At 34.8% G+C, this 27,959-nt stretch overlaps 1 protein-coding gene across 1 annotated transcript in view; it reads left to right on the forward strand.

Moving 5' to 3' along the window:
- The window catches only part of LOC123546842 (zinc transporter ZIP13-like), a 45,255-nt gene extending 19,574 nt beyond the window's left edge, over positions 1-25,681 (forward strand). The window contains exons 2-9 of the mRNA XM_045333454.2: positions 7,578-7,682; positions 8,573-8,682; positions 9,540-9,905; positions 15,258-15,347; positions 16,718-16,831; positions 20,012-20,081; positions 21,126-21,225; positions 22,245-25,681. Coding sequence (XP_045189389.2) covers positions 7,578-7,682; positions 8,573-8,682; positions 9,540-9,905; positions 15,258-15,347; positions 16,718-16,831; positions 20,012-20,081; positions 21,126-21,225; positions 22,245-22,317 — 1,028 coding nt within the window. The 3' untranslated portion in view covers positions 22,318-25,681. The remainder of the gene's footprint in view (positions 1-7,577; positions 7,683-8,572; positions 8,683-9,539; positions 9,906-15,257; positions 15,348-16,717; positions 16,832-20,011; positions 20,082-21,125; positions 21,226-22,244) is intronic.
- Positions 25,682-27,959: the final 2,278 nt, after the last annotated feature.

Raw genomic sequence — 27,959 nt, forward strand, 5'->3', positions numbered from 1 at the left:
TTGTCAGTGTATGGTCAGTTTATGCCTAGTGTCTTGCCAGTGAATAAATTGTCTTAGTAATAAAATATAAGCGAAAAGGATAAGATCACTTTTAGAAATGTTCTAGCATTGTTCTTGAATTAAGTGTTCATGAACTTTACTAGAGCTAGTCTTAAAGTGTGCAAGAACAATTCAAGTACAATTTTAGAAATGTTAAATTGAACAAATTTTCAGGAACAAACTGTTCTTAAAAATGTTACAGTTTCAGTTCAAGAACTTTGTTTTAGGAATAATTGTCCTCGAATTGTTGATCTTAAGGTATTAAAGGATGTTAAGTCAGATCACTGTCACCCACATTTTTGTGAAATTTAGATATAGATGGCTATTTATGTCTCTTTCCCCTCCCCCCTCCCCAATGTTGAAACTTCATAGGATGATTGGTCATTCAGAGAAGATGACCCCTGTAGATTTTGGGGTCACTCTGTTAAAGGTCATGGTCACAGGGGCCTGAACATTGAAAACCATTTCTGATCAATAACTTGAGAACCACTTGACCCAGAATGTTGAAACTTCATAGGATGTTTGGTCATGCAAAGTAGATGGCCCCTATCGATTTTGGGGTAACTCTATTAAAGGTCAAGGTCACAGGGGCCTGAACATGGAAAACCATTTCCCAGTCAGTAACTGGAGAACTACTTGACCCAGAATGTTGAAACTTCATAGGATAATTGGTCATGCAGAGTAGATGACCACTATCGATTTTGGGGTCACTTTGTTAAAGGTCAAGGTCACAGGGGCCTGAACATGATTTTAAACTGTTTACGATCAATAACTGGAGAACCACTTGACACAGAATGTTAAAACTTCATAGGATGATTGGACATGCAGAGTAAATGACCCCAATTGATTTTAGGGTCGCTCTATTAAAGGTCAAGGTTACAGGATCCTGAACATGGAAAACCGTTTCCGGTCAGTAACTTGAGAACCACTTGACCCAGAATGTTGAAGCTTCATAGGATGATTGGTCATGCAGAGTAGATGGCTCTATCAATTTTGGAGTCACTCTATTAAAGGTCAAGGTCACAGGGGCCTGAACATGGAAAACTGTTTCCGGTCAGTATCTGGAGAACCACTTGACACAGAATGTTGAAACTTTGTAGGATGATTGAACATGCAGAGTAGATGATCCATATTGATTTTTGGGTCACTGTATTAAAAATCAAGGTCACAGGGGCCTGGTCATGTAAAATCATTTCTGGACAGTAACTTGAGAACCACTTGACCCAAAATGTTGAAACCTTAATAGGATGATTGGACATGCAGAGTAGATGACCCCTATTGATTTTGGGGTCACTTGATCAAAGGTCAAGGTCACAGGAGCCTGAACAATAACTTGAGAACCATTAGGCCCAGAATGTTGAAACTTAGTGAGATGACTAGACATGCCAAGTTGATGATCCCTATTGCAACCAACCATCAGTGTCTCTTTGACTTTCGCTCCTTTCCCCTTTTGACTTCTTGCCTATACGACTATGCATTGGAGGAGACACGCGCTTTTTTACAAAAGCATCTTCTAGTTCAAATCATGTTGTTGGTATTCTTCTTCAGCATGAAATTTTGTATGTGTGTAGGTTGATATCATTAAAATACATTTGTCCACATTGAGGATAAAACTAAAAACGAGGCCCCTCCATTTTATTTGTTAAACAGTCGGTTTGGTCAGGAAAAGACCAGCAACTTACCAATACCGCTTGGCTCTGCAGTATTAATTTTGTGAAAATCTAGTTGCCAAATATTGAAGAAATTCACAGAAATATGATTATTTCTCTCTATATGCATTAGAATGTAATAATATGTTTAAACAGAAAAAAAAGCGCTGGAACTTCTTGGCATATGACTTTGATGTATCACATTATTAGTGTCAGTCTTGTTTATATTATACTTATTTGTTTAAATATACTAAAACTTAGAAAGAACTGACAGATACATCTTTAAACACTACTCTCTTGCTGAGTCAGAATGAAGTTTGATTACCTAAAAACATTTCTGCACAATATTCATGAATTGTTTTCATGAGAAATGACTGAGATAACTACTGGCATGACATGGTGTCTCAGATAAGCTACCTGTCTTTAATTAAGATTATACCTGTCTTCATCTAATAATAGAAATAACTGGCAATATGTTTCCAGCATTGGTGTAGCTGACACTGTTCATTTTTGGTGCCTGGCTTCCTATTCATCACTATAGTTAAAGTTGACTGACTGTCACCAAACTTGTTGTACAGTTAACTTTGTTGAATTGTATTTGGGGTTGCTGCTACTTAAAATATAAAAATGGTTCCTCTCAATATCTTTAGTTTGGGTACATTCTGTTGTCAGCAAACTTTGAGTGTTTTGTTTTTGTTTGACGTTTTGTCACATGGACACAGTTGGTTGTTATATAGTGACTTTCCAGCAATTCATGGTGGAAGAACTTTGAAGACACCTGAGCCCCTACAGGCATATTTCATCATGGGTTAGCACCTGGGTAGAACCACTAACATTTCATAAACCAGTTGGATGGCTTCCTCATGCCTCGAGTAACTGGCTCAACCCACATCAATGAGGGGCAAATGATTTTGAGTCAGCGACCTTAACTACTTGGCCATGGAGGCCCCTGTAAACTTAGTGTGTAGATAGCTTTTAAGGTAGTTCTGCACGTTTGATAAACGGGAAGTGATGGCATAACGTCATTTATCCGGAAAACGTGGAATAAAGCCTGGATTCGGCGTACGGAAATGAAAATCATTGTATGAATTTATAACAACCTACATGTATGAGTAAATGTTTTACAATGGCACTGTTACTGTCTATCAAAAGTTAATTTATGATATTAAAACATCTGACATGTTAAAACTTCAAAATAATGTCTTAAAATTAGCGTGAAAAGTGCGGTTCACTTTCATCATGATCAAATATCTCAAAATTAAGCACATGGACATATACATTATATTTCACCACATTATAGGCAATATGTTTATTTACAACTGTGAGAAGCTTCATTAAATTCTGCATTGTAGAAAAATTTCTACTCGCGAAAATGTTACGAAAGTTATGATTTTCCCATACACTTCCATTATGAAAAATGCGTGAGGTCTAATTTTTTCAAATCAGTTTAGCAAAAAATCAAGCACACGACCCTATCTTTTTTATTTGCTGAATTTTCTAGGTATATTCTGAAGTTTTGAAAAATCAAAGTTTAATCAAATTCTACATTGTAGAAAAATTTTCGATCCAAATGTGCAGAACTACCTTTAAATGAGACAAAGGTTGAGATTGTATTTGGGTCAAGATCACAGTGTTTCTAAATATAGATAGTATTTTCCACTCATTATCTTTAGTTTGGTTAGACCTAGTGTTACACTAACCAAACTTTGTATGTAGATAGCTTTTGCTGAGACAATGATTAAGATTGTTTTTGGGTCAAGGCCTCTCTTACTAAAATAGAAAAATGGTTTCTGAACACTGAACAGTGTCCTCTTTTCATGGCATTAACGTGTTTCTTGTCTTAGACATAAAAAGATAAATATAAATCATTTAGAACTGTTACTTTAAAGAAAAGGTACAGTAACTTCTGATATATTCTTAATGGGGTTCAGTACGAAAGCCAAAGTTTCTCTACCCTCAGATCCATTGATACATCAGTGTGACTACACATGAAGCTGAACCCAAGATACGCCACTGTTAAGTCTATTGTAATCTTTTTGTTTTTGGAACTTGTACAAGAAACACAGCACTGATTTTTTGCACCATTGTTATGATTGTATAATTATATCTTTCCATGACAATTTACACTTACAAACAAAAGATTGGAAACATCAATATTGCTGCTATTCATTGAAGATTGGATTTGGAAGGAGACATTGTTTCAAGCTTTTTTTGATAGCATAAACACTCTTTTAATATAATCCATGTTCCTTATGGGGATGATGTTAGTTCTGATCTGATTTGGGATATAGCTTGCAAAAAAATGTTGGACCATCAAATTACCTTATCTGACAGTCTTAATCGATGGTATTAAATTGTTATTATTCCAAACAAAATAGTTAAGTACATGAATATTAATGAATGCTATGATTGCAGTCTATTCAGTACAGTATATTTTGGCAGCATTTTAGAGATGATTAATTGAAAGAAACCTCCCTCGCTTGTTCTTTTTTGTAGACAGCTGAGTCCTGTTAAGTACCATACACTGGCATAATTTGTGCACTGAAAATTTTGTGGTATCGGTATTAGGATACTTAGTTGAAAATACAGCAAAAGCTTTTAAAGAGAATTGCCTAGGAAAAACTGTAATAATATATTGCCTCAGCACAAAAACTGGACATGGACTTAATGTGCTGAGTTGACGATATACTTGAAGAACAAAAAACAAAAATACCTGCTTTCAGAAAGATTAGTTTTCCTAAGAAAAATACCTGTGGTGAGTGCCTTTGTGTTGAAGGAGCTGTGTTCTCCAGACTCCAGAGGTTCCAGAACGTACAGAGATAGCCCTGTTAAGGGGACACAATTCTTACTGATCTATATCCATTATCCATAGCCATAGCTAGAGAAAAAGCCATATCTGATGTAAATAAGATTTTGGCAATTGTTTTAATGTTAAGATATAAAAGTTGAGGTGTCATAAATGATTGGTGATTTCCAGAAACAGAAAAACAATAGATATTTTGATATTAGGTTGAGTGGTCAATATTCTGCAGGTCACAAAGCTGCCTTAAAAGGTCAAATTCATTACCTTTAATCAGTTTAACCCTTATCATGCAGGACATGATTGATTCTGCCTTTGCGACCAGTGTAGATCATGATCAGCCATCACACCCATGCAGTCTGATCAAGATCTGCACTGTTCGCCATTCAGTCAGTATGTTTTAAATGGTAAGCACCCCTTTTATCGGTTAATGGTAATGTCCAGATTGAATGATGGGCAAGTTCATTATTGAAATTTAGCAGGGTAAGTGTTAAGCGGAACTCGGTTTTCTATTTTTTGTCGGCAACCTATATTTAGGAAAATTTCGGGCAAGGAATCCAGAACACTGTTGATTAGGGGTCATTATTAAGAACTGGAATTATGTTGAAAATGATAACTGTTTAATGTAACGTATTGTTTTGACCTTTTCATACCTTCTGTTGTAGATCTAATATATATCTTCCAAACTCAGGCCATGCAGGTTAAAGATATAGGACACAAAATGATAACTTTAAAGATATAGGACACAAAATGATAACTATCTGATTAGTGTGGTTCAATGAGCCAACAGTTAAAGGCCTTGAATTATCATCAACCTATTTCCTAATTTACCTTATTCATCAACTGCTTGGCACATCAAGGTCCTATGTGCATTTATCATGATTTTAAGAAAATACTAAAGGTTTGAGACTGTCATGTCAAATAACTCCTTTTTAGCTCATCTGATTTTTTGAAAAAAAATGATGAGTTATTGTCATCACTTGAGCGGTTGTCGGCGTCTGCGTCGGCGTCGGCGTCTGCGTCGGCGTTGCCTGGTTAAGTTTTATGTTTAGGTCAGCTTTTCTCCTAAACTATCAAAGCTATTGCTTTGAAACTTGGAATACTTGTTCACCATCATAAGCAGACCCTGTACATCAAGAAACATAACTCCATCTTGCTTTTTGCAAGATTTATTGCCCCTTTTGGACTTAGAAAATCAGTTTTCTGGGTTAAGTTTTATGTTTAGGTCAGCTTTTATCCTAAACTATCAAAGCTATTGCTTTAAAACTTGCAACACTTGTTCACCATCATAAGTTGACCCTGTACAGCAAGAAACAAAACTCTGTCCTGCTTTTTGCAAGATTTATGGCCCCTTTTGGACTTAGAAAATATCAGATTTCTTGGTTAAGTTTTATGTTTAGTAAACTTTTTCTCTTAAACTATCAAAGCTATTCCTTTAAAACTTGCAACACTTGTTCACCATCATAAGCTGACCCTGTACAGCACGCAACATAACTCCATCCTGCTTTTTGCAATAATTATTGCCCCTTTTGGACTTAGAAAATCATTTTCTTGGTTGAGTATTATGTTTAAGTCAACTTTTCTCATAAACTATCAAAGCTATTGCTTTAAAACTTGCAACAGTTTTTCACCATCATAAGTGGACACTGTACATCAAGAAACATAACTCTGTACTGCTTTTTGCAAGAGTGATGGCCCTTTTTAGACTTAGAAAATCATGGGTAGGACAATATTTCTATTACACAAAAAAAATCAGATGAGCGTCAGCACCTGCAAGGCGGTGCTCTTGTTATATGCCCGTCTCTGAAAGAGCGGGAGGTATTATGTGAACACCCGTGGCGGCTGTCGGCATCAAAAGCATGTCCGCTCTCTAAGTCAAACAGTTATCATTCGATCTTCACCAAACGTGCTGACAGTGTTTGTTGGCATAAAATCTCGGCCAAGTTTGATAACCAGCCAAATCGCCCCCAGCACACTTGGATTATGGCCCTTGAATTACTCGAAAAACTGCAAATTTAGCCTTGTCCGCTCTCTAAGTCAACAGCTTTCATCTGATCTTCACCAAACTTGCTTAAAATGTTTGTGGGCATAATATCTCGGCCAAGTTCGATAACCAGCGAAATCGCCCCAGGCACTCTTGGATTATATGTTCCTTGATTTACTCAAAACTCTGCAAATTTAGCCTTGTCCGCTCTCTAAGTCGAACAGTTTTCATCCGATCTTCACTAAATTTGCTGACAATGTTTGTGGGCATAATATCTCAACCAAGTTCGATAACCAGCCAAGTCACGGCAGACACTTGGATTATGGCCCTTAAATTACTTGAAAAACTCGAATTTAACCATGTCCGCTCTCTATTAGTCAAACAGTTTTCATTTGATCTTCACCAAACTTGCTGACAATGTTTGTGGGCATAATATCTCTGCCAAGTTCGATAACCAGCCAAATCGCCCCAGGCACTCTTGGGATATGGCCCTTGAATAACATGAAAAACTGCAAATTTAACCTTGTCCGCTCTTTAATTAAAGTCAAACGGGGGCATATTTTGTGACAGTCTGGCACTCTTGTTGCAGTTGAATTATGTACTTCATTGATTCAAACTAAAACATAGTATTACATCAAGCACCTTGATGCAGCTGAATTACGTGACTTAGGTGTAAGATTAAAACGTGCACCTCGCATGGTGATCGATGTATGGCAAGTAGCACCTTGATGCAGCTGAATTATGTGGCTTATATTTAGTGTAAGATTAAAACGTGCACCTCGCATGGTGATGTATGGCAAGTATAAAGCACCTTGATGCAGTTGAATTATGTGGCTTATAGGTGTAAGATTAAAACGTGCACCTTGTATGGCAAGTATATCCTTGATGTAACTGAATTATGTCCTACGGTATCAAAGTAAAACACGTAATACTATTGTGGTGCTAACTTCAGATAGTTCTTTGATGCATGAACAGCACATGTACATAGCAATTTTATGCATAATCATTGTGACGCATTTGCAAAATTAATCATCTTTCATCTTGCTGGAAGCACCAGAGTATCTTCATGCTAGTAGAACTTGATTAGTACTTTCATCCATTTCAGCTGCTGCAGCCCGTCTCAAACTGTTGTTGAGTTTTGCTGTAGGTGGACTACTGGGGGACGTCTTTCTTCATTTGTTACCAGAAGCCTGGGCACACCTTCATGCTGGTAATTTTAAGATTTCTTTGTAATTAATTAATTGATCAGTACATTGAGCTTTAAATACTAATAAATGAAAATTCTGAAAGCACTTTAAAGCCTTAACATTGTTATTTGTAAGTCACTGGTATACTTTTCACAAGAATAGAGAAAGTTTAAATATGAGTCAGAAGTTGTTTCAAACCATTCTGCCTACATTTAATTACTTGGCTAGTTGTTCTGAATTAGATTCAATAGAAATAATTTAGGGCCAGTTGGAAAACAGTAGAAAAGGTCAATGAAAAGATTGTTTGCTTAATTCAGAAGTCATTCAATATTCAAAAGCAATTTCTTCTCTTTTAATTCTTGTTTGTTTTTTTAATTTAATAAAAGCATCAAGTGAAATAACAGTTTGAAGAATTTTTTGTGGAATTCTGTAGAATCATTAAAATTTGTAGCGGAATGAATTTTGTGGTTGTGTAAATCCATGGAATTAAATCTAAACCAACAAAGAAAATTCCCATTTCGTTTGAAATCTACAAACTAGAGCACCCATGAAATACTGTGAAATCATTAATATTCGTGGGGGACTAATTTTCGTGGTAGAGTAAATCCACGAAATTTAATCCCAACGAACAAGTAAAATTCCCATTCATTTTATGTTTTAATTAAGTTGAAATCCACAAATTCATACCCCCATGAAAATGCCGTTTTGACCAAAACCACGAAATTTCATGCCCACGAAGTAAAATGATTTTACAGTAGTCATCTTGTCTAAAGCCATAAAATTTAATGCCATTTTTTTTTTTTTTTTAAATTAAATGACAATTTATTGTTGCAGTTACATGAGATTTTAGATGAAAAAATTAGTTTGAATTTTATATTATACTCAGCACTGTACCTGAAGATTTGTTTTCCAGTTGGCGGTGGGCATGATGCACATACAAGGCTTGGACTGTGGGTGATTACCGGCATGTTGTCATTTCTTATTATAGAGAAAATTTTTGCAAAGGAGGATGAATTTGAACATGTAAGTCAATGCATCACTTCTTAATTCTGCCCCTTTAAAATTTGCTGGTTTGATTCATGAAATTATTTCAGGTGATTGCATAGCATGTTTGTATGGGACTTAATTAAATTATTTTTCAACATCTTAAGGTTATGTGACAGTGGTTAGTTAACTTAACCATTGCTCCTGGATTCCATGATATAGTCTCTTTGTCTGGGAATCAAATTGGAGACCTCTTTCTTGAAAGATATTTTGCTCTTTCTACTGAACTTGATGGGCTTGTTTAAAGCGAAATGGTATATACAGTTGAAATTCAATTATCTCGAATACGCTTTTCTCAAAATACCAGTTATCTTGAAGACATTTTCAAGTCCCATCCCAAAAACATGTGCACAAAGTATTGTTTCAAGTTGAAATTTGGTAACCTTGAAGTAAAACGCTCTTACCGTTGGAATTCGAGATACCTAGTTTTATTTGTACTTCACTTTTTTTGAAAAAAAAAACATAACAAAACCTTTTGACATTATGAGGGATGGGTAATTATTCATGTTGTCATCACAACACCACAAGTATTCCCAAAGGTTTTAGACAGTAAGACTGTTTTGAAAGATGTATTATATACATGTAGCTGAAACATGGCATACGAGTGTTGGCAAAGAGCTTTTGAATCCTTACCAAGAGATCAGGTTTACTGTTGAAACCACTGTGACAGTCTGGCCTTTGGTATGCTTAAGCTTCAGCCTGAACCCTTGTAGTACCAGTAGCAATAAAAAAAATGAAATAATGTTCCTTACTGAATGTTAAAACATTTGTTAAACTGATGTAATTATTCTAAGTAAATTTATTTGGAGAATCTAATCCGTTTTTGTTCTCTTCAGTTACAAGACGAATGTGCTGAGGCAGAAGAACATGAGAGACTACATGAAGCAGACTACCAGTGTCAGCCATTACATAAAGACTTGAATGGTTCTACAAACTTCCACACAGACTGTGTAGCCAACAGAACCAGACAGAGAACCCAACTAAGTCAAAACCAGACTGGTTCTTCAAATAGTGATAGAAAAAATATGAGAACCAAACAAAAACTTGACAATAAGACTGGTGCTAAAAGTAATGACACAGACAGTGTTCTTAACAGAACTAATAAGCAGACTGCTCAGAATAATTTGCCACATAAAAGTATTCATAAAGCAAATGGTGCTGTAATTAGCAAACAAGAAGATACTCAACCATCCAGTATAAAGGTAGGCTGAACTTTTTGTCTTGGTTATTCAATGAGGTAAAATTTTCTTATTTAATTTGGGTAGTGAACAGAAGTCCCCAGTTAGAAAGAATGGAATGACTTACTTCTAGTGGAACTCATGGCAAGTGTCACATATACCTCCCCAGCAACCAGTCTTCTTTATGTGAAGTGACTCAAAATAGAGATTTTTCCCCCACAGACTCCCATTTTGAAAATTTGTTTGAGGTTGAAATAAAAAATTGTCAATGTAGCAGAAAATTATAGTCAAATGACCATACCTTTTTATTGGCTGGATTTTTTAAGTCTAAAAAACATTAAATTGTGTTTTCTAAATCTAAATCATGGGAAAAATTGATCAGAATGTGCAGAACTGTCTTTCATATGAAGAATATTGAACATAGAATATACAATACTTATTTGACATGGGAAAAGTTATCTTGTGTCAGTGCACTATACTTACTAAATGTAGCTAATCACACATATATTGACCTTGATACAAATTTATATCAAAGTTATACACTAATTTACTATAAAGTGCAGTAATAAATGAACTTTATTATCAGAATTGATAATGATATGTAATTCAACATACATGTAAGTATAAGATAAGTAAAGTCAAAATTGAGCCGTGCCATGAGAAAACCAACATAGTGGGTTTGCGACCACCATGGATCCAGACCAGCCTGCGCAGTCTGGTCAGGATCCATGCTGTTCGCTAACAGTTTCTCAAATGGCAATAGACTTTGAAAGCGAACAGCATGGATCCTGACCAGACTGCGCGGATGCGCAGGCTGGTCTGGATCCATGCTGGTCGCAAACCCACTATGTTGGTTTTCTCATGGCGTGGCTCAATTATTTTATCTTACACCTAAAATCTGAGGTCAAATGTTAAGTGTCACGACCACACCTTCTCATATGACACCAGTGCTGGTCTTTCCAGGAAGCGGATTCGAGAGTGGTTCAAATAAGCTTGAAGCTTTCATCACAGTCGAGCTAAAATAATTTAGTATAAACTAAAGTAAACTAAAGTGAGTTTTTGAATGAAAATGAATGGAAAAATGTGGACTTTAAAGACTCATATTCAACCATATTTTCTTTTTAGCTCATCTGATTTTTTGAAAAAAAATGATGAGTTATTGTCATCACTTGAGCGGTTGTCGGCGTCGGCGTCGGCGTCTGCGTCGGCGTTGCCTGGTTAAGTTTTATGTTTAGGTCAGCTTTTCTCCTAAACTGTCAAAGCTATTGCTTTGAAACTTGGAATACTTGTTCACCATCATAAGCTGACCCTGTATAGCAAGAAACATAACTCCATCTTGCTTTTTGCAAGATTTATGGCCCCTTTTATACTTAGAAAATATCAGATTTCTTGGTTAAGTTTTATGTTTAGGTCAACTTTTCTCCTAAACTATCAAAGCTATTGCTTTGAAACTTGGAATACTTGTTCACCATCATAAGCTGACCCTGTACATCAAGAAACATAACTTCATCTTGCTTTTTGCAAGAATTATTGCCCCTTTTGGACTTAGAAAATCAGTTTTCTTGGTTAAGTTTTATGTTTAGGTCAGCTTTTATCCTAAACTATCAAAGCTATTGCTTTAAAACTTGCAACACTTGTTCACCATCATAGGCTGACCCTGTACAGCAAGAAACATAACTCCATCCTGCTTTTTGCAAGATTTATGGCCCCTTTTGGACTTAGAAAATATCAGATTTCTTGGTTAAGTTTTATGTTTAGGTAAACTTTTTCTCTTAAACTATCAAAGCTATTGCTTTGAAACTTGCAACACTTGTTCACCATCATAAGCTGACCCTGTACAGCAAGCAACATAACTCCATCCTGCTTTTTGCAATAATTATTGCCCCTTTTGGACTTAGAAAAATCATTTTCTTGGTTGAATATTATGTTTAAGTCAACTTTTCTCATAAACTATCAAAGCTATTGCTTTAAAACTTGCAACAGTTTTTCACCATCATAAGTGGACACTGTACATCAAGAAACATAACTCTATCCTGCTTTTTGCAAGAATGATGGCCCTTTTTAGACTTAGAAAATCATGGGTAGGACAATATTTCTATTATACAAAAAAAATCAGATGAGCGTCAGCACCCGCAAGGCGGTGCTCTTGTTAGAATATGGTTTCAGAAAAAAAAAACATTCAGCGCAATAATATTGTAATATATACATTTGTGTAGGTACAAAGTCCTATATTTTGAAACCTATACTATATTTCTTTCTGACAATAATCAAAACTTATGAATTTATAAGTACAATTTTGTATTGTATGTAGTATTTCAGTATATTTCATGGATAATTTATGTTTATCACATTTGACATTTTAGGAGTTTAAAAAAGCCATCTCATATTTTTGGTATTATACTAAACTTAACATTGTTTCAGATATAAAATTATAAAGACAAGACCCAATGTCAATGTTTCAGCAAAAAAGAACTTACATGACTTTGTGGTTAAAAGATTTCATCATAATTTTGTGTCTTTCCACATGAATTTATTTAACTTCAACATGTTGAATAAAAGTGAAAAAATGCTCGGCAAAACCTCACATTTCTTTCTCTTATTCAATTTCTGTAATGAATTCAGTATATAAGACACTCATGTGAGATCCTCTTTATATTTTTATGCTCCCAAAGGTGGGCATGCCATATTAAAATCGCACTGTCTGTCCATCCGTGTGTGTGTGCATCCATGTCAGTTATTGTCTGGGCGGTAACTTCAGCATTCATAAGGGGATTTGAAAATAATTTGACACAATTGTTAACCATATTGAGGTGTGTCAAACTTATGACCAGGGTCTCTCAGGTCAAAGGTCGCGGTCACAAACCTACCCCTAACACAAATGTTTGTCTACTCCCAAGGGTTGCTTAGGGGGCATTTGTCACTAGTAGTGACAGCTCTTGTTTACTCTGAATTTCATAACTTTAACATGTCCAAAACATTGCAGAATGATATTTATTTCACTTGGGTATTGATTACATTTTACTCGGACTTTATCATAGACTCCCTGTGTAAAATCTCAAACTTTTAACTGAAATAAAGGTATTAAATCAATATAATATTTCAATAAAACTTCAAAGTTTTGATGTTTGTAGCATCATCTGGGACATGTGCAGTGAAAGATCTTAATTTGATTTCTAAAATAGTGTGATATTTATTTCTAAAGTCACTATATGTTCATTGTAAATATACTTCGTTATACCCAAGTGGAAACTGGCAGGTACTTGAAAATGCAGCTCTCTGATTGGTCAGTTAGAACCCCTAATGTACTGTGATGTCAGGATAAAGTTATGAATTAGAAGAGGCCTTTATAAGTAGAGTTCCCAATATGAGAAAGCTTAAAGTGGCTTGCATCTAAGGTCGTTGAGTCTGTGTAGGTGCCCATCTTTAATTGAAATAACGCCACCAATTTTAACCCAATAGAAATAAAAACAAACTATAAATAAGAGGGTTTTGCCCAACTATGTAAAACTGAGCAGGGGATTTTGATCTTCATATTCAGACTGGCATATTTTCAAGCTTTTATGAAAGTTTGCAATCACATGTTCAGAAATATCAGAAGGAAAATTTATAAACATTCTTCTGCATTTCATTTTGGCAAAGAGCTGTTACATTTTATGTTTTTATCAGTTCTTTAAAATCTGCTGTATGATTGTATCTTGCATAGGAAGTTTGTTGATAGCATATACAAGTATATTTAATGTGGAACAACTCTTATCACAAATTATTTTAATATGCAAATAGACGCAGCTGTTGCATTGAATCTTGCCAAGTAGTTGTTCTCTTACAACTCTCAATAATAATTTATTCTAAGTCTTGATTGAAGTGAAATGCAAATCTACAGTTTTTTTGGCCAACAAAATTAAACACTGTGTGAGTATATAAACTGATAGATAAATGGCACTAGGGGGTTTAAGTGGTTAAAGTGACTGACTAAAAGTCATTTGACCTATGCCACTGCTGGTTTGAAACCCTTTCAAGGTGTAGACTACAGGTACCTTCATGTAAGAAAACTATCCAAACTTGCATCTGGAAGGTTGATGATTTTATGCAGGTGCCTTCATGTTCACAAAATGATACTTGGAGGGAGTGTCACTAGGTGAATTTTGCTGGCTTGTTGTTTTATGAACCAATTAAGGCTGACATAGTGGTCTAGTGGGAACATTGCCTGACTACAAAACCAGTGGTCATGAATTCAAGCCCCTGCTCCTCCAGATAAAATTACTAATATTGGGATAAGAGTCCCATGTATGGGTGCTTTACACCAGGTGGCATGCTAAAGAACCAGGGAAGCTTCTGGAATTAAAGCGTCTTCTGTATCTTGCAATATCCTTCCACTTGATTTATAGTACTAACAGTCTTCTGGAGGAGTGCCCATATGAGTTACTGGTGGCAACTGTAAATAAACTTATATTTAATCAATATGAACCAATTTGTCTTTGTATCAACCAGACAAACAGAACACAAAAAGTAATTGTAATTACTAAAAGAGCAAAGTTTAACCCTTAGCCTGCTGCAGGAGAATTTAACAGCCTTTGCAAACAGCTTGGAATCAGATCAGACGCCGATTAAATCGGCGTCTGATCAGGTTCCAAGCTGTTTGCTACTCTGACAATATTTCTTCCAATTTTGGAGCAAATTGAATGAACATTACAATTTTAGAAGACGACATTTCCAGCAGACGACAATTTATCTAGCATGCTAAAGGTTAAATGCAGTATATTTTGTAATTTTCCTAACATACAGATAACTAATACCATATGCCCTGGTGCTCTTAATAGTATAGATGGCTCTCCTGGCTAGACACTAATTAAAAGAATTCAAAGAATCTACTAATGTTCCTCAAGATATTTCACCTAGGTCCAATTTCGGACTGTTTCATTTTTACCATTAATCAGTTTAGATTTATTTTGTTTACCATTCAACATTTTAACAATAATTTAACTATTCTGTCTGGTCTAATTTTGTCATTGTCAGTAAGGTTGATGAATTTATCATGAGCAAAATAACACAAAATAATGTTTGTCATCCTTCGAAACAAAAAAAATAATATTTTGACAAAAGGTAAATACATGTACTAATATTTCAAAAGGGACCTTGAAGTAAGACATAACTTTATAATTTAAATATGATGTTGAGAAATTCATGCAACTCTATTAAAAAATCATACTTATATAGTATACACATGTTCATTTGAAGACGTGCAGAAATCATGCATGCAGTGCTTGCATTTAGTGAAAACATTCTCTTCATGTCTTTCTCTGATAAAGAAAATTTGAGAATTTCTGCAGTTTAGATAATGAATGATGCTGACCTTGAAATGATGTGTCTTATTTTCAGGTTAGTGGATATCTAAATTTAGCAGCAAATGTGATAGACAATTTTACACATGGCCTTGCAGTCGCAGGAGGCTTCTTAGTCAATAGTAAGGTATGTAGAGTTGTCCCCCTTTATCTTTCTTCAAATATTGACTTGAACTTTCAAATTTGACAAATATTTTAGTAATAAAATACAGATTATATAAAACTCAAAATATCTGAACTAATAGAATATATTTCCCAATGGTAGGTATAGCAGGTTACTGTAAAATCATTTAATTTCGTGGGCATGAAATTTCGTGGTTTTGGTCAAAACGGCAATTTTGTGGGGATATGAATTCGTGGATTTTACCTTTTGAACATAAAATGAATGGGAATTTTACTTGTTCGTTGGGATTAAATTTCGTGGATTGACTCAACCACGAAATCCACGAAATTTAGTCCCCCACGAATATTAATGATTTCACAGTATCAGCTCTCTTAAAGTTGTAGGTTGTTATGAAGTTGTCCGCATATTTCTTATTATAAGTCGTTTATTTACAAACTTACCTTGCTTGCACAGTGGAACAACAAAGAAAGGTTGTAAAAACTTGATCTGTAGTTTGTTTGTTTTCACTGACTGTAAGTGACAATGGTTGTCACCCAGGGTACATGTCAGGGTATTTTTTGTTAGAAACTTGCTTGCTAAGCATAATTTCAAAGCAAAATATTTCAAATGTAGCCTTGACATTATTTTGAAGGAAAACTTAAGGTATATCTCAAAAGAACAAGGATATACAATGTTTTTATCTAACTATTTGTTGGTCAGAACTTAAACCAATCAGGATAAAAGATCAGTATCAATTTCCTGGTCTTTTTTCTATGAACAAGTTTTTCAAGTGACATAAATGATCTTTTTTTTTATCCTTTTTGTAAGATGACAGTTAACTTAAGAAAATGTTAAAACAATTTGTAAACAAAGTACTTTTCACAGTTATCAGTTGATCTTCTGTTGTATTTTTATACTTGAAAGTTATCAGAAAGAAAAATCACATCACTGTGGAAAAAACTATTTCAACAAAATTACGGCCTGAGGCAGCATTGGTTCATTTAACAGATCGAAGGTGATACTATACCAGGATGTGTCCTCACCATCCTTCCATGACTTGTGATGTACAATTTAGGGTCATTTAATACATTTATATACTTTGTTCTGAAGTAAAAATTAAAAAGAAAAGGTATCATTATGGCCTACATTAATCAGGCCAATTGATCTGTTTCACAAGCCTGCCCAGTTGCTTAAATGTGTATAGTGCAGGACTTCCTTGTAGGAGCTCACAGGTTTGAATCCTGGTTGAGGCATACCTGTATATGTTATCTTTGGTGATTGGCTGAAGAATGTGCCCAAGTTTATTTTTGTATTCTGCTTGTGGTCAGTGTAGAAAAGTTGTAATGTGCTTTTAAATATTAATCACACAGTTATGTTGCTTTTTTCCCCCGCAGGTTGGTTGTGTGACATTATTTGCAATATTATTACATGAGGTGCCACATGAAGTGGGTGACTTTGCGATATTACTGCGGTCAGGTTTTGACAGATGGAAAGCTGCAAAAGCACAGGTGAGTCACTAGTACGATCTACCAGTGCATCTGTTCAGGAAAACTGTTCAACCCCATAGGGTTTTTTTGGTTTTTTTTTTTTTTTCAGCTTTTTCCTTTAGGTTGGGTAATTTACGCATACTATTTGATTAGGCTTTATTTAGCAACTTATGGTAAGTAGTCTTACAATACTTACGATGTTAAAGCTGCTCGCCCACAGTTTGGGTGAAATTTTTCAGCATGTTCATTTCCAAGTTTGGACTTCTCATTTCTTACTTACAGTTTCCACACTTCCAAGTTTGGCTCTGAATTGTTATATGACACTGAAAAATGATAAATTTGATGAAAATGAAAGTTAGATACTGGTAAAAAATACAAGAAGAATGTAAATTTTCTGCAATATTTCTAAAGCATTTTAACAGTTAACTACCTTCTGCACAATATTTTTGGTTACTTCTTGCAAAAATCTTATGTCAATAAGTCTGTACCACTAGTCACTTTCAGAGTACACACTTTTTATGGATTTCTAAGAGAAATTATTTTTCACCAAAAATGTGCAGGTCAGTCCCTTTAAGAATGTACGACAGCATATATTAATGTGTTTTAAGACATGATGCAGAGTAATATTCATGAATATTTTGAGCTCGAGTTTTGCATTATTGGTGAATATTAGTGAAAATAAAACTGTCACTTTACATTATGCATCCTTAGTGTATCATTATGGTCCTGAAAATGCAAACAATATTTTGCTATCCCAAATGAAATATCTCTTTAAAATGAGGCATGATCAATCTGTTTGTTACAGTGAAGTATTACTGAGGCTTGAACTTAGGACTACCAACAGGACTGGTAATGCATAGAGCAGTTTTGATGATACAAATTATGTGTTAACTACCATGTTCAGAAATACATGTAACTATATAAGTTTTTATTATGAAATCAACAGTGTTTGAAATATACTATGAAATCATTACCGGTATATGTGCAGAACTTATTTTATTGTATGGGTATGACCACAAAATCAGATATGAAGAAATAAATACTTTTCAATTTACTTCAGCTTAAAAATATATAAGCCACACATTTATGTTTATCAAGATTTAGTCATTTTTTGTAGAAACCACAACATTTTTAGCTCACCTGAGCCAAAGGCTCATGGTGAGCTTTTGTGACCGCTCAATGTCCGTCGTGTGTTGTGCGTCCGTCAACATTTTCTAAAAAAATCTTCTTCTTAAAAACCACTGGACAGAATTACACCAAACTTCACAGGAATGATCCTTGGGTGGTCCCCTTTCAAAACTGTTCAAAGAACTGAATTCCATGCAGAACTCTGGTTGCCATGGCAACAGAAAGGAAAAACTTTAAAAATCTTCTTGTCCAAAACCGCAATGTGTAGAGCCTTGATATTTGGTATGTGACATCATCTAATGGTCCTCTATGAAGATTGTTCAAATTATGTCCCTGGGGTGAAAAGAGGCCCCGCCCCGGGGGTCCCAATTTTTACATAGACTTATATAGGAAAAGACTTTAAAAATCTTCTCGTTTAAAACCACAAGACCTAGGCTTTTGATATTTGTTATGTAGCATTACCTTGAGGTCCTCTACCAAAATTGTTCAAATTATAACCCTGGGGTAAAAAGAGACCCTGCCCTGGGGGGTCTCAAGTTTTACATAGACTTATATAGGAAAAAACTTTAAAAATCTTATTGCCTGAAAGTGGAAGGCCTTTACTTCTGATATTTGGTATGTTGCATTGCCTTGTGGTCCTCTACCAGAATTGTTCAAATCACCTGATTGTGACCTTGACCTACTGACCTACTTTCTTGTTTTTTAAGATTCAGCCTTGAAATTTGGATGACATGTACAGTTTCGCACACCGATTGTAAAACTGACTTTCATTGACCATGAATATGACCTTCTGACTGACTGTCTAATATTTTAGCATCATTTTGCCATTTTAAACATGTGGCTCATATTACTCAGGTGAGCGATTTAGGGTCATCATGACCCTCTTTTTTTTTATGTAGTCCAAATGAAAAGATTTCATTAAATCTTTTGCTAACTTGCAAGTTTCATAAAAGTAGGGTATGGTCCATAATGAATTTAAGATTGTGAAGGGTGGTTATCAAGTTATGACATTGTTACACTCATTGTTGTATCAGATATATACAATCTAGAGTACCATCTTACAAGTGCAATTATAACACAAACCTAGTTTTTCATTGTCTACCTATTACATGTACAGGGCTTGACAAATCTTTTCGTCCTCTCGTAAATACAGTCGAGTAGAAATTGGCTCCGAGTGAGTGAAACTTGCTGTAGTACTCATCCAGGACAAGTGCAATTTTTTACCAAAAACATAATTAATCCAATTATAATGGAGCCGGGAAGAATGAAGCCTGTTAGCCAAAAATCTAATTTGATTATAGCTGTTTTTAACAGACTTTAATATAGCCGCTGTTGGTAAAAAATTGTTTTCTTGGTGAATTACAGGACAAGTACAAGTTACAGCAGGACGAGGGTGCAAATTCTTAGCATTCCATTCTGCAGGTCGAGTTGCTTTCAAAGAATTTGTCGAGCCCTGATGTATATGTATAACTTTGACCTAAGAACTGATGCACAACAGTGTACATGCAGATTAAATTCCAAAGAACATTCTTGCTATTTTTCTATTTTATTTTGTGTATAAATAAATCTATTTAGTGTCCTGTGCTACCAAACAACATTATTGCAGACTCAGTTTGATTGTTCCTGAGAGGTTAGGAAATGTGCAACACCACTCATGCCCACTAGCACTGACCAGTGGAATTCTGTTTTAGTAAAAATGAATGTACACCATGATCCCAGAGGACTAGAAAAATTGTCAGTAAACTTAATAGGATAATTGCCTGTTGTCAATTGATGGCCCCTATTGTCTTGGATGTGAGTAGGGTAAAGGTCAAGGACACAGGGACCTCTAGCCTAAAAAAGATTTTGTTGGTTTCATAATTAAAGAACACATTGGTTGCCTGTAGTCTATCTAAGTCAATAGATAGTCCCTGTTGTTTAAGGTCATTTTATTAAAGGTCAAGGTCTCAACATTCAAAGTACAGACCCACTTACCTTGCATCATTTAGTGGAGGAAGGTGCACATGTATTTTACAGACAGCTTTTGCTAAATAATTCCCTTAAGTATGTTATAAATATATATATATATTACAGGTATGCACAGCTGCTAGTGGGGTTATTGGTGCATTGACTGCGCTCACTGCTGATTCTGCTTGGGATGCTGGTAATATATAAATATTAAATGAAAATTGTATAGAGGATACTTGTTTGTTTCTGTGTCGGATCAAAATATCTTAAAGGGTGAATGCTAAATGCAATATCTTGTGTTTGTGATAGATAATTCCACTCATGAAAATGAAGTCTTGTGTTTGTGAGTGAAAGGTATTTTGAACTTACACTGAAACAAACAAATTTTCTTTTTATTTCTTTTCTTTTTTTATGGTTTTAACCATATTCGGTACATTTGAACCATGTGAATTCGAGTGTAACTCACGACAACACATACAAGACTTGACATCATATTGTTCACATTTGCAATGCTTGGTTCTTTTTCTCCCGTACATGACAGAAATACTGTTGAAAAATGGCGCAAAACCCAAAACGAAACCTATTATTTATAATTCAGACTCTTCATTGTGTGATCATAGTTCCGTAGTTGTGAAATTAATGTTTTGATAATCTCACTGTTTGAAACAGTGAAACTTAAAAAATATTATCTAACGTTATATTTTAATAAATTACCGAAAAATACCGGTAAATGAACAGATAGCTTCAGTGTCATTTAGGTGATAGTCTGAACTAGTGTCTGTCTTTCACACAAATAGAGGAAAGGGGTCTCCTATGCCAAGTGGTTACGATTGCTGCCTTTGAACTATATATGTCCTTTACTGATATGAGTTCTAAATCTCACTTATGACATAGAATCCTTTCATGTGGCTCCCAGGAGGTTGGTGGTACTACCCCACATGCCCACGCCTGAAATGATACCATTAAGGGCACTTGGGGTCTTCATCTTCCACCAAAAGCTAGACAGTCACCATATGACCAAAAATTGTGTCTGAATTAGTAGAAACACATCAAAACAAGCAGACAAACGTTAAGTTGAGATTATTGTGTTAGTAGCTCAATATACAAGGTAGTTTCAATAATTGAAGGTGAAATTTCAAGTGTTTGAAAATTCAGTGAAGTTATTGATTTCAAAATTTTACAGAAGACAGAAATATTATATTTAATTTTCAATAAATAGTTATGTTAAACCATTTTGTAGGTGCGAGTACTGTGTGGATACTGCCATTTACATCAGGGGGATTTATATACATTGCTCTTGTCACTGTTGTACCAGATCTGCTGGAGGAAATACATCCAAAGTAAGTAAAATTAAACATTTCTGAATCAAGAAATTAATCTGAAATCGTTTATCTTCAGATTAATTTGAAATCGTTTTAGCTCACCTGAGCAAGAAGTGCTTATGGCTAGCTGTTAGGATAGTTGAATGTCTGTTGTCCACAGTTTCTTTACAGAACATCTCCTGGACTAACTGAACCATCAAGTCAGTTTCAATATAGTGGAAACTTCAAAAATCTTCATGTCAGAAAGTGATGGACCAAAAATTATTTGAGCCATGCCATGAGAAAACCAACATAGTGGCTTTGTGACCAGCATGGATCCAGACCAGCCTGCGCATCCGCGCAGTCTGGTCAGGATCCATGCTGTTCGCTTTTAAAGCCTATTGGAATTGGAGAAACTGTTAGCGAACAGCATGGATCCTGACCAGACTGCGCGGATGCGCAGGCTGGTCTGGATCCTTGCTGGTCGCATACCCACTATGTTGGTTTTCTCATGGCACGGCTCATTTCACAGAATCTGATATATTCTTTCAGCAACCATCTACCAAAGTTATTCAGGCAAAGTGGCATTCTTCAGTCTAGGACCGTTCGTAAATTTAAAGTTTTTATTAACCCATATCATGCTGGACACAATTGATTCTGCCTTTGCAACCAGTGTAGATCATGATCAGCCTGCATATCCATGCAGTCAGATCAAGATCTGCACTGTTTGTTGTTTAGTCAGTATCATTTTGGTAAGCACCCCTTTTAACAGTTAATGGTACTGTCCAAATTGAAAGACAGTCAAGTCCATTATAGGAATTTAGCAGGGTAAGGATTAAAGAAAGAAAGTCAAAGTGGGGATTATGTCTGATTTGGTGAATTTGGCCATCATAATGAACTTATGACATTGTGTTTTACAACAGCTCTAGTTTCGTAAAACTTAATTGCTCTGGACAAAACATATTGTTACAATTGTTGGGAAAAATTTATTCTAGATTCCCATTTCTGTTGATTTGGTTAATGCATATTAAAACTGCATGTTTGTTTCATGTTTTCAGGGAGTCAAGCAAACAGATTTTGAGTTTACTAGCAGGTATAGCATCTATGTATGTTGTTACATGTGTACATTAATGTAGATGCTACAAGAGCTGAAACCGAAGATTTCCTGGCAGAAATGAAAACATGGTTTATACATTCGGATAAGATTTGAAGTACCGTACACGTGATACAACTGAGTAGCAGAAAAGTTTCACAGTATCCTTGTAGTGGACTACAGGAAACACTTGAAATTGGAATTAACCTGTTGGTTACGTAATTTTTTTTTCTTGGGGGAATTTTTTGGCAGTAAGATGAAGAAAAACAGATAACAGAAGATCTACCAGACTGATTTAGGGACTTTACTTTGCTAAAATTGTTGTCTTTATTAAATCCTTGTATTATAACCGCTATGCCTAATTAAAGCTCTCCAGCAGTTAATATATTATTTTCATATCACACAGAATTGGGAATCTCTGTGGAATGACTGTGTTGTTTTACTGGATCTTTGATTGTGGAAGAATGATTTCAATAATGAGCCGCGCCATGAGGAAACCAATATAGTGCGTTTGCGACCAGCATGGATCCAGAGCAGCCTGCACATCCACGCAGTCTGGTCAGGATCCATGCTGTTCGCTTTAAAAGCCTATTGCAATTAGAGAAACTGTTAGCGAACAGCATGGATCCTGGCCAGACTGCGCGGATGCGCAGGCTGGTCTGGACTATGTTGGCTTTCTCATGGTGCGGATAAAATCATTTTTACTTTTAGTAATACACACTGCTACAATTTTACATACAAGACAGAGTAGAATTGAACTCAGATATAGCTATGCCTTTGTGAGGTTATTTGGTGGAATATTTGACCTCTCTGTTGTGTGATGTTATATGATATTTTGGTTGAAATGTGAGTGAAATTAATTTTAGGCATTTTGTTTAACCATAGAATTTGGACAAAGGGGGGATTTATTTTGGCCAGATAGTATTAAATCTATTTGTAAAAGTTAATATTTTGGGTATTATATACTAAATTGTTTCAAGAATGACTGTAAAAGATTAGTTTTTTTGGGGCAGTGTGTGTTTAAGCATTTTATAAAGGTGTCATTTTGTACAAAATTCTATGTAGGCATGAAAGCCATGTTTGATATGAAATACGAAAATTGTTACGATTTCTCTTTAGAAACAGATTTTTAATTTAATTTGCCAACTTTGAAAGAAACATGTACTGTTGTTACTGTTAAAGGTATTAGCAACCTGTCCAATGTTGTTAGTGTATAACGTAGTTCAAGCAGAAATCCATTGTTATCTACCTATTTTTACTTTTTTATCCATTGTTATTCTAAAATAGTTATGTGATGTTAATGTTTGTTCAAGAAAAAGGGGTAATTGCTTGTCATAATTGCATTGTTGTTAAGAGTGTAAAATCAAAATGCTGTTGAGCGCACCCCATACCTGTATGAAGAAGATGGGGTACATTGTATTGTTCCAGTCAGCCAGTAGACTCGTTGCTTTCTGGTCAATACCTAGAGAATCCTTTGGCATACAGTGGTCAAACTTCATAGGATGAGTGTATATGGTCACAAGATGGCCTCTGTTGCTTTGGGGTCAGTTGGTCGAAAGTTGAAGAGCAACAACTTGAGAATGATATGCCTAAGGCGTGAAATTTCTTAACCTTTGGGTCAAAGGTCAAGGTCACATCTTACCAGAGACTGTAAATTACGTACTCATTTACATTTGGCAGGTCATCAGTATTTGAAATAAAGCATAGATTATTAGAATAGTGTTCAAGAGACTGTGTCATTTGATCAAGTACAAAACAGATTTTACTTTTTAGCTCGACTATTCGAAGAATAGGGGAGTTATCCTACTCGCTCTGGCGTCTGCGTTAGCGTCACACAAATGTTAAAGTTTGTGTACCACCTCAAATATTTTCAAAGTCCATTGAGGTATTGCTTTCATATTTTGCATACTTGTTTACCATCATGACCCCAGTCTGTAAAAAGGAGGAGGCAACTCTATCAAGCATTTTGACTGAATTATGGCCCCTTTTCGACTTAAAATATGCATACTGTAATCTTAAAGTTTTACTCATAGCTTATATTGTACTATCAAGTACTGAGAATAGTCGAGCACGCTGTCCACTGAAGCTCTTGTTTTAAGTTAGGGGCTTAGATAATGATATTAGAGAAAAATGAAAAGCTGTTTTAAGCTGAACATTTTTTTTGGAATTCATGATTTAAGAGAAAATGGTTACTGCATAGAATTGTATGTCATTGCATTAAATACCGGTAGTAGCACTTTTATATATTTTTATAGATAATATTTTGCTAAAGAAAATTGTGTTAGCAGAGTTACTTTAGGAAATATTTTATACAAACAGAATATACGTTATTTTTCTAATTTTTAAGTATTTATGCTTGACATAATATGGTAATATCAGATATATTTGTGTAACCATAATTTTGCAGATTTAGTAAATTTACATCGGGTTTAGTCTCCCAGTAAGCATAAATTTTTCTATGAAAAGTAAATAAAATGCATGTTATACAGAAGGATTTAATTTTTGCAAAATTATATATAGCAAAAATTTATCCCTTGCAGATATTTTTGATTTTACGGAAGTTGTAATATATGGCTCTTTTGAATGTGTGCAATATGTTTAATGACAAATTTAAATTGATTTAGTGCTGTATGTTATAAACTTAACTACATTATAAACACAAGTTTTATATACTCACACAAATCATATAATTTCATGGATGTAAATTTTATTTCATAAATTTTGCCTTTCTATTTAGGACACAAATTCATAGATTTTTAATGATAAAGGCTCAATAAATAGGGACTTTATACATGTATATGTTTGTTTGGATTGAATTTCATAGATTGAGGCAATTACAAAATGCATGAAAATTAATCTCTCACGAATATTGCTGAATTCATAGTACAAAATGTACATAGGTCTGGGCTACTGCAAGAATATAATTGTGTTGGAAATATATCTAGTCATGTGCTTTTTTATACAGTGTCATTCAGAATTCCTTTTATACTATGTTTAATTCTTAAAGTAAGGCAAAAATGAAATTTCTTGAAAAAATCGTATTGATTTGAGAATCTTTTCTTGGTAGTCAAAAATTTAAAAGCCTATCAAACAGAACTTACAAGATCTGAGCTCCCAAATAGTGCTTTAAAGGATTGTCATATACTAGTATCCAGAAATAGTGAGAAATAGTTAAAATGAAACAAATGATTTTCAGAAATCTATTGTAAGCATATTTTGTGGATTTTAGATTTGTGTCATGCACAAGTTCTGCAGTGGAAATATTGACTCAAGAAGTACAAAATTTCTCTGTTAAAGAACAGATATATTATTCCTTGCAGTAAAGTTAAAGTTAATTTTACTGCTTGCTTAGTAACTCTGATAGATGATATGAGCCGTGCCATGAGAAAACCAACATAGTGGGTTTGCGACCAGCATGGATCCAGACCAGCCTGCGCATCCGCGCAGTCTGGTCAGGATCCATGCTGTTCGCTATTTAAAGCCTATTGGACTTGAGAAACTGTAGCGAACAGCATGGATCCTGGCCAGACTGCGCGGATATGCGCAGGCTGGTCTGGATCCATGCTGGTCGCAAACCCACTATGTTGGTTTTCTCATGGCACGGCTCATATAGATTCTTTCAAAGTCAGAATGTAATTGAAAAGATCAACATGAATAAACTTTTTAATGCAATGCCTGATGTTAAAATATGGACAGAAATGATGCCACACACCTGATATGAAATGCGGAAAATCTCAACATTTATTTAGATTAATTGAGATTACAACATTGTAACATGATAGAATTTTAAAATGAGTATGTAACAACATCAGATATGTCATTAAACATGAAGGGTGATTTACAACAAAAATGATATACTGAAATGCTAATTTGAATCTTTTACAGATTATGCCAGCGCATTGTTTATGACTGTATACAAGTCTAATTTTTGAACACTTTACATACATTTTTGCATTTGATATTTACAAACATTTTTAAATTTCTTGATATTCAGTGGAAATAGTATATATGGAGCTCTGAATGGCATTTGGTTGTTATAATATTTCTTTATATATATTCTCGGGCTTATTTATAAATGTGTGTACAGGTTTGATGCCATGACATTAATGAGCCATGCCATGAGAAAACCATCATAGTGGCTTTGCGACCAGCATGGATCCAGACCAGCTTGCGCATCCGCGCAGTCTGGTCAGGATCCATGCTGTTCGCTTTCAAAGCCTATTGCAATTAGAGTAACTGTTAGCGAACAGCATGGATCCTGACCAGACTGCGCGGATGTGCAGGCTGGTCTGGATCCATGCTGGTCGCAAAGCCACTATGTTGGTTTTCTCGTGGCGCGGCTCCTTTATTTTTCTTTTCCATTGTGTTGTCTTTAAGCTGATCGGAAGGAATAAAAGATATTTACAGCAAGAAAATGAGTAGTGTTGGGATGATTATGGTACTTTTTTGTTTCTTTTGTTTATAGATAATTTACTTATTTAAATATCGTTATAAATTAATTTAGGATTATTTTATGTTTATGCATTATTTTGATTCAGAGTGAAGAAAAAAAACTGGGAAAGAGCATATCAGTGTCAGTTAGCCTGCCAAATTAATTTATTTTCATTTTTATGCAAATTTTGTTACAAAAATATATATGAAAATACGTTGAAAAGTATTTTAGTATGTAATTATTTTTTGTTACATGTGTACTTGTGAGAGATGATGTTAATACATTTTGTTTGTTAATTCATTTTGTTGCTTGTGTACTTGGAGAGATGATGTTCTTAAATTTGTTTGTTAATTCATTCTTATATATCTCAAGCCAGATGAAAGGTCTGTAAAATTAAGGAGTATATATAAGGGACAGTTTTAAAGCAGACCAATTGTTTGTTAGTGACCGTATATGCTTTTTGATTTCGTTATAATTTTGCCAAAAAATGAATACAGTAACACTTACGTGTAAAGACCATATTTGGTAGAGCCTAAAAGTTTTTTTTCTTGCAGAGTTTTGTTTTAACTTTATTCAAAGGTTAAACAACACTGCAAATGATCCAAGGTATTCTGTTAAACTGCTTACTGCTCAAACAACTTTCTTTCTTCACTTTTTAACTTAATAAAATACTGTCATTTCTATATCTTCTAGGATATGAACACAGTAACTTTCAACTTTAAATATATAAACTTGAAGTGAACTATGATTTGTGCAAAGTAGATGAATTCCTAGTTGTTGGAAAATGATTTTAAACATTGTTAGCTCAAAATAAATCTTATCCATAAAACTGGAAACAGTAACTGTTTGTTGTTTTTAAGGAACAAGTTATAAGGCACATTTCCGTTTGTATTTCTTGGCCAAATGTTTATTGTACTTACTTTAAATAACATATCTCTGTCTTCCCATGACACTGTGATTTAATTTTTAGTATTTTTATTTGAATTTTGTAAGGTAAGGACAAATTAAGCTCTGTGTTTTTAGCTCATCTGAGCATGAAATGCTTGTTGTGAGCTATTGTGATCATTCATCGTTAGCCCACACTTTTCTACAAACAACATATCCACAGAAACCTTCTGCTGAAAGTTGATGAAACTTTGTCTGGATGTTCCTTGGATGGTCCTCTACCGATGGTGTTCAAAGAATTTTAAACATAAAAGAAAAACTTGAAAAATTTCTTTTCAGAAACCTCTTTCCTGATACCACAAT

Source organism: Mercenaria mercenaria, chromosome 9 (assembly GCF_021730395.1).
Source record: "Mercenaria mercenaria strain notata chromosome 9, MADL_Memer_1, whole genome shotgun sequence".
In the NCBI taxonomy this organism is placed as follows: domain Eukaryota; kingdom Metazoa; phylum Mollusca; class Bivalvia; order Venerida; family Veneridae; genus Mercenaria; species Mercenaria mercenaria.